The sequence below is a fragment of the Rhinatrema bivittatum genome, chromosome 7, assembly GCF_901001135.1.
Source record: "Rhinatrema bivittatum chromosome 7, aRhiBiv1.1, whole genome shotgun sequence".
NCBI classification, from domain to species: Eukaryota; Metazoa; Chordata; class Amphibia; order Gymnophiona; family Rhinatrematidae; genus Rhinatrema; species Rhinatrema bivittatum.
Window position 1 is genome coordinate 95,550,397 of NC_042621.1, and position 12,724 is coordinate 95,563,120.

Below are 12,724 nucleotides of genomic sequence, written 5' to 3' on the forward strand. Positions count from 1 at the left end.
CATTATATGCTTACTGGAGCGGAAAAAAAAACCAAGCTGTATCTATAAATCTGTCCCCCTCAAGAATCAAGATGCAGTGCTTCACTGGGAAATTTAAACAGACTTGAGGCATCAGATGCTGATTTACAGAATGTCCGGGGCAAACCCGCAGAGCTTGCAATGACTTGCCATCAATAGCCTCACTCTATAAATCAATTGTACATTTCGACATAAACAGTCTGTAAAGGTTCTGCAACATTTAAGTGGAAAAATGAATGTCCCTTCCTGAACCTGGTGAACCATCTTATAATATTTTACCACACCTCAATGATTTAGAAGAGCTCATTAAACAGTCTTTACCCAACGTAGGATTGAATAAAAACGCTAAGAGATATCATGGGCCCTAATTCCATTGTTTCCACTAAGAGCCCAATTCATCAAGGACTTTTGCCATAAACACAGAATGGCAGAAAAGTCTCAGTGAGGAGAAGAAACGCACAGTGACGCAGACTGTAAGCACCTCTATATACTACCAGTGAATGTAACGCCAAAAGTGAGAACAAGAACTTGGCATTTCGAAGAGTGGAGCTAAAGCATCAAGCTAATGCCACTGAAAACAAAGGAAAGGCCCTACCTACCAGTAAATATCCTGCTCTCTCATCAATTCATTCCCAAAGCCAGGCCTCTGAAAGCCTTCCTTACTCGTTCTGGGTTTTAAAAAGTGCGACTTGACAACTGGAACCGGGCTGACCCTGTCACTGCAGGAATGAAGCTCCACGTAGAGAGCACAGTGAGGTCATTGCAGGAATGTCATGCCTACAGTAACATCAAAAGCCCCTTTCATACTATTAACGTACAGAATTAAAAACATAAGGAAGAACGACTGTTTTGGGGTTTTTTAGTCAGTTTCCAAAATCTCAGCCTAATATGGTGCGATTAGGGTGTTTAGTAATATTCAAAACAAAAACCATCCTCCTCCTCCTCTAAACAAATGAGAATTATTTTTAATTGATAACTGGCAGGCTTAGTTTGCTGGTGCAGCTGCTTTTAACATAGGCTTTATAAAACTCCTTTATGCAAGCCATCATCAAAGAGAGACAGCGCCCCCTCTGCTTGTGAAATGCATGAGAACTTACAATAAACAGAGGCCACGCCATACCTTTGTGCTTTCTGTCATGGTCAGGCTCCAGTTTCAGTTTCTTCCCACTGTTTGAGCTCTCGGAGCTGAAAAAGAAAATGCAGCAATAACGTCCAATCAAGATTCCTGTCTTACAGGGTCAGTCATCAAATCGCGTTATGGTGCTTAACGCTTGTGAAACGCCATAACGCATGGTGCCATGCACATTTTTAAAAGGGGAGGGCTGCGAAGCCATAACGCACAATATAGCAGTTTTAACCCCTTTTTTTCAATTGCGTTACGCCCATAACGCAATTTTTTTCGCAAATTCCATTTTGGGCATTTTTAGGCTGGGGAAGGGCCTGAGATGTGGGAGGAGAGTGGGAAAGGGCCGGGAGAGAGAGAGAGAGACTCGCGCCACAATAAGCAGCTATTTATGCTACTATAGGAGGCCCACCAAGTAACTTGAGGTGAGGTTTAGGTAGTAGTGTAGGGGTTAGAGGCCACTTTTACATGCAGAGAGAGACGTAAGAACAGAACAGTGCACTCTTGTGAAAATTTGATGCCCTTCGGAGTGAGGAAACTCTCACAACGATGAGATTTGTCCAATGATCTCTCATCCTAGCTTGATGTTACCCAGGTAGAGAGACCACTGTCCAAATCTCGTCGTGTGGCGCCCCTTTTCCTATCGCATGCGATGTTTACAGCAGATTGATAAATCTAGGCCTTAGTGATTCATAAATAAAAGACTTATAGAAAATACTACACATGAACAAGTTAGGATTCATTTAAAAGAGAAGAGGGTCTGATTCTATAGGACTTTGTTTGGTTTTGTTTTTTTTTTTTTAGTTTAGCAGCTACTGTTTTTTCTGGAAAGTATATACCTTAGTTCAGGGGTGGCCAATGTTTCATACATAGAGAGCCAAAAACTAGAATTCACAGAGGCAAAGAGCCACCATGCTCCTCACGAGTGGGTGCCACCATACTCTCCTCCCCCCACCCCCCCCCACCCCCAAAAGAAAAGGCAGACTCTCTCTAAATCTCCTACCAGTCTCTCTCTGACACAAAGACACTTCTACACATACATACACTCATTCTCTGAAACAAAGAGACACACACACACACACACATTGTCTATAAGACAGAGAGACACACATACACATTCTGTTATGTTTACGCTACCCATGTGCTCACTCAGCGAGGGTCTAACACCCCTCGCTCTTTCCCATTCCCACCTCGTCTCAGCATCCATACTCTCCAGGAGACTCACTGGTCCCACAGCCAGTGCAATCAGCTCAAGAGAGTTGGTTGGTCACCCCTGTGCTAGCAGAATACTTCACACATGCAAATCACTGACAGAGTCCCACCAAATACAGAATAAAGAGACAAATAGAAATGTGCAAATAACGACTGAACTGGAAACCACAACAAGCCTGACTATATTATGCAGTGCATATGGAAAAACAGAATCACCATTCCTCATAAAAAAGCAGCACATTCATAATAGTAAAGCTATACTAATACAAATATTTGAAAGCAGTCAATGAATAGAACATCCAATAATTAAACACTCACAAGTGTGTTTTAATATTTCCCAAACACCAATAAAATATTTCAAAACAGCAGACAAATAATATCCAATACTTAAGAAAAATAAGGATTAAAAAATCTCCCTCTCTCCATACTGGGATCTTTTAATTTCCAGTCACTCTGAGATTGTTGTGGATTGAGGGAAGCATTACCCACATAGAAACTTTATCCTATCTCACACACACTTACACGTCAATTTTCTCACACACTCACATATGCTCTCACATACTCCCTCTCCCTTACACATACATGCTCTCTCTCTCTCCCCCCTCTCACACATGCGTACATACATGCTCTCACACATACACACTCTTACATATGCAGGCTCCCTCTCCCCCTCACACACACAGGATCTCTCTCACAAATGTATGCACATATGCTGCTTCTCTCTCACACAGACACTCTCTCTCAGGGCCTTTTCCTGAAAAGCCACTATATGCCAGGTCTCTTCCTTGGCTGCCATGGGATGAGATCTGCAGTGGCCCTATCCATCCTGTTTTTTTGGCCACCACAGGATGGGGTCCCACTGGACCCTGCCTTTGGCCACTTCAAGAAGGGGTCCATGGCGGCCTACCACTCAAGCTTCATGGAGGCAGACGTGAAGGAACTTCCACCTACGAGCTGGCTGCTGAGAAGGGCAAGGTTCGCAGCATGCAGTAGGCAGATAAGTCAGCAGTAGAGGTTGACTTCACTGGCGAGTGGCTGTTTGTGCTCCAAAGAGCCATATATGGCTCGTGAGATGCCAGCTGGCCACTGCTGCCCTAGTCTGAACTTGCTCCATCTCTTTCATTACTATTTTCATACAGGCTCTCTTCTTTCATGGCCTAGGGAGAGGCTCCCCATCACCATGTCAGCTGTCATTGCATCATCCTTCAACTGTAACCACACTATACCAGACACTGTAGACAAATATGATTTACATAGTAATTTACATTCAAAGAGAATCTTAACCATCTCTAATGGGGATGTGCAGCCCCCAAATTGTCCGTTCAGTTCATTTTCTGGGAGTGGGGAGGAGTAACTTTTTTTTTTTTTTTTAATTTTATTTCAGTTCATTTGCTGAACCAAAAAAAAAAAAAAAAAAGCCAAGACATCTCAAAACAAAACAAACAACTTTAAAAAAAAAAAAAAAAGGGGCCACCCGTGGCTCTCAACCACCCTCCCACAATTTAAACCAGAACTTCACCAGGCCCCTCCCATCCCCCCTCATTCAAATTTGCTAAGGTCAGGAAGCTCCCACCACATTTCCCACTTACCACCTTCCCGGATCCGTCTCAAAGCCCAAAGGACAGCCAGCTCGTAGGCGGAAGCTGTAAGCGGGCCTGAGGTAAGAAGCAGAGTGGGCGGGGGAAAGAGTGTTTGGGATGCGAGAGTGGTGCCAGGCCTCGGAGGGTGCTGAATACCAGGACCAGGATTTTGAATAGGGCACGGCAGCATTTCAGGAGCCAGTATAGAGCTCTGACTGGGATGATTCAGTCAAACTTTCTGGCATTTAGTGTGGTTCATGCTGCTGTCTTTTGCAGCCTAATGCAGTAGTGCAGGCAGGAGGCACTCACACGGAGCCCCAAATACTTTTAGAATGTAGTGAGAAAAGCAGGTCAACTGCATCTATTGAAATGACTTTAGATGTCATGCTGCCTTGCAATGCTTTTTTCATCATTACTAATTGCTAGACATATCACTGCCAACACATGAAACAATAACGGCCTCACATTAAGAGCTGTACATTTACCTGGCATAAACTCAGAATGATCAGAGTGCACTGCCAATGCCTAACAACTGCTACTCTTATGGCTACTTTCTTGGTTAAGATCTTTCCATCAGGCACCTTAGTTTTTAAAGAGGCGAGTGCTGTTTGTGCTGCTTAGACACAGCTGGCAGACATGCTGTGCTTTTTGGCAATTCTAAACAGTTGTCTATAGAGAAGGGGGCTAGAAAATTGTTTTATGACCTCCCTGTATCCACTCCTGGTTTCCAGCATGGCTCCCTCTAGGTGTACAGAGCTGCATACCGGATCCAAAGCAATGTCAGCAGGTGATGTGCAGGGTATCCTACAATGGAAGGCATTATTGCTAGCTAACATGTATGATAATGAGTCTCAAGGGGCCAGTGCCCCTAGCCTTGCTGGTTTATATGGAAGGGGGTTGCAAGACAATGAGGCCACGACACCAATGACGGGATGGAGGACTGCATGGTTTGTTTAAGGGAGAGATGTTTGGCTAGTATCCAGTAAATGTTGTCCTTGCATGGAGAAGACAGCTGTGAGGGAAGAATAAAGTGTTTAGATGGGAAAATGTGCCAATTATTTCAGCTGAACACACTGGCCTTGCACGTCAGCAGTTCTTCCAGTCTTGCAGATTGCTAAGAAATTGGCAGGTTGTTATTCCAGTTTAATAAGTAGTTTTTCTGTTTGTGAGAGTGCTAGGGTTTTCCCCCAATGACTCCTACAGACTCATGCCCAATAACTCTTTTGGTAAGTATGTGTGGGACAGACTTGTGGGCACATTTTTTTGTCTCCATGTCCTTAGATCACAACTCAAGCCTGCTTAATATTGTCTCCCTTCCTTTTTCAATAGGAGATGGATGCCTTGCAGCCGAGTGACTGCATATTATAAAAAAGAGGAGTCTCATGCATAAGGAAAGAGAGCTAATGCATTTCGTGGCTTAAGGCAAGGTATATCTGAAATGTCTCCAGAAACACCTCTTTTCAACCTATTCCTTTTCAGTCAGCCTCTGCTATGTAAACCCACGACTGGGTCCTTTCTGTTGTCTGCACAAGTAACTGTTTAAATAACACAGAAACATGACAGCAGAAAGAGATCATATGGCCTATCTAGTCTGCCCATCCATCCAATTTATTTAGCCCTTACAATTCCCATCACTCCCTTAGAGAGCCCCTAGATTGAAATTGTTTGTCGTTAAAAGAGGTTTTAGTCTCCTCAGGATCATAAGTTTTGTGTATCCTTCCTTTATTTTCTGTGAGATGTGTTGTTTCATGTTTAGTTCAGGGTCAACTATTACTCCTAGATTTCTTGTTTTTATTGCAAACTCAATGTCTTGAATTTTTTTTGTTATGAGTGTTGGTTGTATATGGTGAGTGTTTTTTCGTTCAGGGTGTAAGAACTCGGTTTTGTCAATGTTAATTACCAGTTCCATCTGGTTTAGGAGTTGTCTGATTATTTCAAGATACATATTGGCTAGTTTCATTGTTTCTTCAATGGTGTTTACAATGGGTAATAATAGTTGCATATCGTCAGCGTATAAGTAGTCGAGTATCCTTGATCTATGAATGTATGTATATTGTGAACCATTGTGATCTTTACTGGAATGATGGTATATAAAATGCTTAAAGAAAGAAATAAACATGTATATCCTAGAGGAAAGGCAAGATATGTAAATATCTCAAAGGTTTCCATGCACAGGAGATGAGCCTCTTTCAACTGAAAGGAGGCTCTAGAACAAGGGGCCATGGGATTTAGGAATAGTCTTAGGAAATATTTCTATCTGAATTCAAGACAGAATGGGATACCATTCTGTCTTGAATTCAGATACCATTTATACCTCTACTGGGAGGTCAGTCTATGCATCCACTATCCTCTCTAAAGAAATATTTCCTAAGACTATTCCTAAATCCCATGGCCCCTTGTTCTAGAGCCTCCTTTCAGTTGAAAGAGGCTTATCTCCTGTGCATGGAAACCTTTGAGATATTTACATATCTTGCCTTTCCTCTAGGATATACATGTTTATTTCTTTCTTTAAGCATTTTATATACCATCATTCCAGTAAAGATCACAATGGTTCACAATATACATACATTCATAGATCAAGGATACTCGACTACTTATACGCTGACGATATGCAACTATTATTACCCATTGTAAACACCATTGAAGAAACAATGAAACTAGCCAATATGTATCTTGAAATAATCAGACAACTCCTAAACCAGATGGAACTGGTAATTAACATTGACAAAACCGAGTTCTTACACCCTGAACGAAAAAACACTCACCATATACAACCAACACTCATAACAAAAAAAATTCAAGACATTGAGTTTGCAATAAAAACAAGAAATCTAGGAGTAATAGTTGACCCTGAACTAAACATGAAACAACACATCTCACAGAAAATAAAGGAAGGATACACAAAACTTATGATCCTGAGGAGACTAAAACCTCTTTTAACGACAAACAATTTCCGCACTGTTCTACAAGCAATGATATTCACAAGCACAGATTACTGTAATTCCCTGCTATTAGGACTACCTCAATCTACGATTCGGCCACTGCAAATACTGCAAAATTCCACTGCTAGAATTTTGACTGGCAAAAAAAAAATGACCACATTACAGGAACACTTGCTGAACTTCATTGGCTTCCAATTGAACAAAGAATACAATACAAGGCATTATGTATAATCCATAAACTAATCCACGATGAAAAAGCCGTCTGGCTTAACAGCACTACGCGTCCATGTTCCACAGAGAAACCTGAGATCTGCTAATAAGACTCTAACCATCCCCTCTGTCAAAACAGCACATCTCACGCAAGTACGGGAAAGAGCACTGTCACTGGCTGGTCCCGTACTATGGAACACCATGCCACTCGAAATAAGACTGCAGAGAAATTTGAAAATTTTCAAAACCTATCTGAAAACCTGGCTTTTTAAACAAGCTTTTTATAAAGATAAAGAGAAGGAGAAAAACAGATGATGAATAAAGATGCACTAAGTTAGAAGCTGTTATTTTTAACCTACCAATGCATAGTAATGATAAAACCAAACCGCCTAATATGTTCCCAACAAACAAGCTTAACATACACACTTAGTTTATAATTATGAATTGTTACCGTACTATGATGGCACATAACCAATTTGTAATCTATACCATCCATATGTTTCATTGTTGTGCCCTTATGGTTATCTAACTTGACGGTATAGAAAAGTTTTTAAATAAATAAATACTTGAGGAGATCTTTAAGTCTATCCCCATATGCTTTAAAATGAAGGCTACCGATCACTCTAGTACCCACCTTCCCACCAGTTTATATCTTTTTCAAAGTGTGGCCTCCAGCATTGTACACTGTATTCCTGATGAGGTCTCACCAGGGATCTAATACAGGGGCAATATCACATCTCTTTTCTGCTGACCACACCTCTCCCGATGTAGCTAAGCATCTTTCTGGCTTTTACTGTTGCTTTATCCACCTATCTGGCTGTCTTAAAATCATCAGAAACAAATCACCCCCAGATCCTGCTCTTCTTTGGTGCTTAGAAAAGTTTTGCCTCCAATACTGTACCTCTCCATTTGCAGCCTAAATGCATTATTTTGCATTTTTTAGCGTTAAATCTTAACTACCAGTCTCTAGACCATTCCTCGAGCTTCGCTGGATGATAATGTTGAAAATAATCAATTCCAAGACTGATGCCTGTAGCTCAGAGATGCGCCGGGTTGAACATATTGCCACCAGGAATACCGTCTTCATGTTAAGAGGCATAGTGACAGACTGCGCATTGGTCTGAAGGAAGCCCCCGCTAGAAAGTCCAATACCAGATTGAGGTTCCATAGGGGAACTGTCCACTTTAGGGGTGGTCGAAGTTGCTTAACCCCTTTTAGGAAACGGGACAAGTCTGGATGAGCTGATAGATGGATTCCGTTCACTTCGGCTCTGAAGCAGGAGAGGCTGCTACTTGAACCTTGAGGGAGTTGAGTGACAACCCTTTCTTCATACCATCCTGTAGAAATTCCAAAATCATGGGAATCTTGGTCGTTCGCGGGAATACCCCGCGGTCCTCGCACCAGGCTTCGAATATTCTCCAGATCCGTATGTATGCCAGAGACGTTGAGAATTTCCGCGCGCGGAGCAGGGTGTCAATCAAGTAACCTCGCTTCAGGCGAGTCCTCTCAAAGGCCAAACCGTAAGAGAGAATCGAGACGGATCTTCGTCAAGAATCGGGCCCTGCTGGAGAAGGTCCCTGTGTGGAGGTAGGCACAGAGGGCTCCCTGCAAGGAGTCTTTGCATGTCTGCGTAACATGAGCATCTTGGCCAATCCAGGGCCACTAGTAGAACTAGTCCCCTGTGATGTTCTATCTTGCGGATGATCTTGCCCAATAGAGACCATGGAGGGAAGGCATACAGTAAGTTATCCTCTGGACAGGTCTGGACGAGGGCATCGATTCCTTGGGAGTGTGGCTCTCGTCTGCAGCCGAAGAACCTAGAGACTTGGGCATTGAGAGGTGTGGCCAGGAGGTCCATGGCTGGGGGGCCCCAGTGATTTACTATCAGTTGGAAGGCTCTGGTCGACAGCGCCCATTCCCCCGTGTCTAGGCTTTCTCTACTAAGGAAGTCCGCTGAGACGTCGTCTTTCCCTGCGATGTGGGAGGCCGAGATCCTCTGTAGGTTTACCTCCACCCATGCAATGAGGGGGTCTATTTCCAGAGACACCTGCTGGCTCCTGGTTCCTCCCTCGCAGGCACACTAGTCTGCCAGAGCTTCCAGGCGGTTTATGTTCCATCCCACTTTTTCCTTGTTCCAATGTCCCTAGGCCGTCAGTTCCTGAAAGTGGGCTCCCCACCCTCGGAGGCTTGCGTCTGTGGTAAGCACGATCCAGTTCGGTGGGGATAGGCTTACCCCTCTGCTTAGGTGGTCTTCCTGTTCCACCACTGAACCTGAGAACGTACCTCTGCTGGTAGTTGGTGGCGAATTGAGTAGTCTTGGGACAGTGGATTCCAGCGTGACAGTAAGGAGCATTGGAGTGGTCGCATGTCATCCCTTGCCCATGGTACAACCTCCAGGGTAGATGCCATGAGCCTGAGGTCTTGAAGATAGTCCCATACCTTGGGGCACGTACTGGTCATCAATCGTCAAAACTGCTCCATCAACTTTCTCCTCCTCGGGGGAGGGAGGAAGACCTTGTTCTGTTTGGTGTCAAAACAGGCCCCCAGGTACTCTAAAGACTGAGAGGGCTGCAGACTGCTCTTGACCGTGTTCACGACCCAACTGAGTTCCTGCAGTAGGTTCTTGACTCTGCTGGTCACTTGCAGGCTCTCTTCTGAAGATTTTGCCCTGATCAGCCAGTAAGGGTGTACCAAGTAAGGGTGTACCAAGATCTCTTACTTCCTCAGTGTTGCCACTACAACCACCATAATTTTGGAGAATGTTCTGGGGGCGGTTGCCAGGCTCAAGGGTAGCGCTCAGAACTGGTAACGGTGTCCCAGTACCTCAAAGCGTAGAAAACGCTGGTGGTCTTGATGGACTGAGATGTGAAGGTAGGCTTCGGAGAGGTCCAGGGAGGTTAGGAACTCTCCCGGTTGTACTGCCATTATTACGGAGTGGAGAGTCTCCATGCAGACATGTAGTATCCCGCAGATGACGACTGACATTCTTGAGGTCCAAGATGGGTCGGAATGATCCCTCTTTCTTGAGAACAATAAAATAGATGGAATAACGCTCCGTATTTTGCTGCGGTGTAGGTACCGGAGTTATAGCCTTCAGGCTGAGTAGTCTTGTCAGAGTGGATTCCACTGCCAGTCTCTTGATGTGGGAGTGGCAGGGTGATATCCTAAATTTGTCCCGAGGGATGCTGCGAAACTCCAGAGAATAACCTTCTCGAATGATGTTTAGTACCCATTTGTCCATCATGATTTTGAACCATCTTTGTAGAAGAGGGAAATCGACCCACTATTTCCTCTTCCTGTGGATGGGTCAGCCCATTTTCATTGAGGAGCTCGGTTCGAGCCTGCCCCCGGACCTGTTTCTCTCTTGGTTTGTCGGTTCCAAAAGGACTGGGACCTTCCGGAGGGAAGAGGTACCTGGAACGACAAATTCCTGTAGGGTCAAAAGCGTTGGAAGCCTCTGCCCCTAGTTCTTTTGGGAGAAGGACGCTGGAATCCTTTTCCTCTGTCTTCCGGTAGCTGAGGCACTGGAGATTTGCCCCACTTGCTGGCTAATTTCCCTAATTCGCTTCCGAACAGGAAAGATCCCTTAAAGGGCATTCTTGTGAGATTCACCTTAGAAGTTGCGTCTGCAGACCAGTTCCGCAACCATAACTGCCTTCTGGCTGCCACTACCAAGGCTACTCATCTTGCTGAGGTACGCACCAGGTCTGAGCTTGCGCCCTTCAGGAAGGCTGCTGCAGGTTCATCGTCTCACCAGTGTCCATTCCGGAGTCATCTGCCTCTCTCGAGAGGAGCAAACAGGAGCGTGCCACCAGTGCGCAGCAGGAAGCGATATGCAGTGTCATTGCTGTTGCGTCGAAGGCTTGCTTAAGAATGGATTCTAATAGTCTACCTTGCGTATCCTTCAATGCTGCTCTCCCTCAACGGGAATGGTTGTTCGCTTCGAGCCGACGCAGACCATGGCGTCCACTTTTGGGAAATGCAGGAGTTCCTTGGTCGCTGTTTCCAGAGGGTACAAGGCTTCCAAGGCCCGACCTCCTTTAAAGTTTGCCTCTGGGGTATCCCACTCCAGGTCAATCAGTTCCTGGATGGCTTCCATCATTGGAAAATAGCATGAGGCCTTACGAAGGGACACCAAAATCGGGTTCTTCTTTGGTTCCGCCATAGGATCCATGCCTGGAGTCTTCAGAGTCTGGGAAACAAAAGCTGGTAATTAATCCCTGTAGATGAAGCGAAGCATAGTTCTGTATGGTTCCAGGCCTGGAGGGATTTCCCCTTCCTCCAGTGAGCCACCATAATCATCTGAGGTGTATGGGTTCCTGTCAGGAAAATTCTTGGTGAGGTGAGGCATGTCTCAAGGCACCTGAGCAGGGCTGGGAGGGTCAGGTGCTCCCGGCTGGAGTTCCACCTGGGTCGCAGCCGGGGCTGATTGCACCTGAACGAAGGCTTGCAGTCCCTGGAAAATTTCCAACCAGGAGAAGGCCCCTGGGTCCATATTAGCCCCAGGGGGAGTCTGAGTAGGGGCCCCTGAAATGCCCTCTTGTGGAGAAGACGCCATTTCGGAGTTGCATAGGTCCGGAGTGCTGTCATATGGAGTAGTTCCTGACCCATCCTCAGACTGTGAAGGACCAGGCTTTGGTCCCCCCTGGGCTTCTTCACAATGATGACACAGGCAGGATTCCAGTTCAGGCTGTGTGGCTCTGATGTGGCAAGCTGTGCAAAGGGAGAACCTTCGGAGCTTCTTTGCCACCGGTACCATTGCTTCTGTGTATAGACGCACAGGTAATGTGCTTCGATATGCGCATATGTAAGTTTGCGCACAGCTGTGCACGCCGTTATGTGCGCGGCTATGTTAGCGACGAGCAAGTTGGGCGCACTGACCGTCCGGGTCTGCCCCGCGCATACCAACAGCCGAGGAGGGAAGATGGCGCTGACGTCCCCCGCTCATAAGATTGCGCCGTTGAGGGTCTTCACATGTCTGGACCCCTGCACCGGACCGGGGCCTAGCCCAACCAAGGCTGCTCAACCCGATCAGTCCTCCCTTTTACCTCGCCGGATGGAAAACTGAGTCAGTATGGCACTCTGAGCCCCGAAGACTGGAGACCTTAAGTTAAAGTTTCCTTCTTACCTGGTCTCGGCGCTTACTGGTCGCGTGCAGGGACGGTCTCCAGCTGCAGGGGAGAGGGCTTAGCCTTCACCTCCGCACTCTGTTATGCACCCGCTGCCTTTCAGCCCCTCTAGTGGCTAAGTCCACGCTGGGAGCCGGCTACCAGACCAAGGCACACCTCTGAGGGATATTGAAAATCACCTCAGAAATTCTCAACTGGGGGAAGGATCCTTAGGTATCACCGCAGGAGAACGGGCTCGATCCTCTTTAAGGTAAGAATTTCTTCTCTTTGCTGCAATTTCTCTAACACTGTGCTAGTGTATGGGATAGTGTATGCATCTGCTAGGAGACGGAGAGATACTGAAGAGCTGAGGTCACTACAGCGGTATATCTAGGGTGACGTCAGCTTTGAAATCTGACTCCATCTCCCATCTGCTAGCAGAAGAGCACATAACCCACTGGTCCTGAGTCCATCTGGCTACACACTAGGAAATATCATTATTATTCAGTAGCCATTCCCTATTAATTTCTT

The 12,724-nt window shown here is 45.6% G+C and overlaps 1 protein-coding gene across 1 annotated transcript in view; it reads right to left on the bottom strand.

Moving 5' to 3' along the window:
- FAM192A (family with sequence similarity 192 member A) overlaps window positions 1–12,724 on the bottom strand; it is a 64,017-nt gene that overhangs the window by 23,136 nt on the left and 28,157 nt on the right. The window contains exon 6 of the mRNA XM_029608732.1: window positions 1,139–1,203. Within this exon, the coding sequence (XP_029464592.1) occupies window positions 1,139–1,203 (65 nt within the window). The remainder of the gene's footprint in view (window positions 1–1,138; window positions 1,204–12,724) is intronic.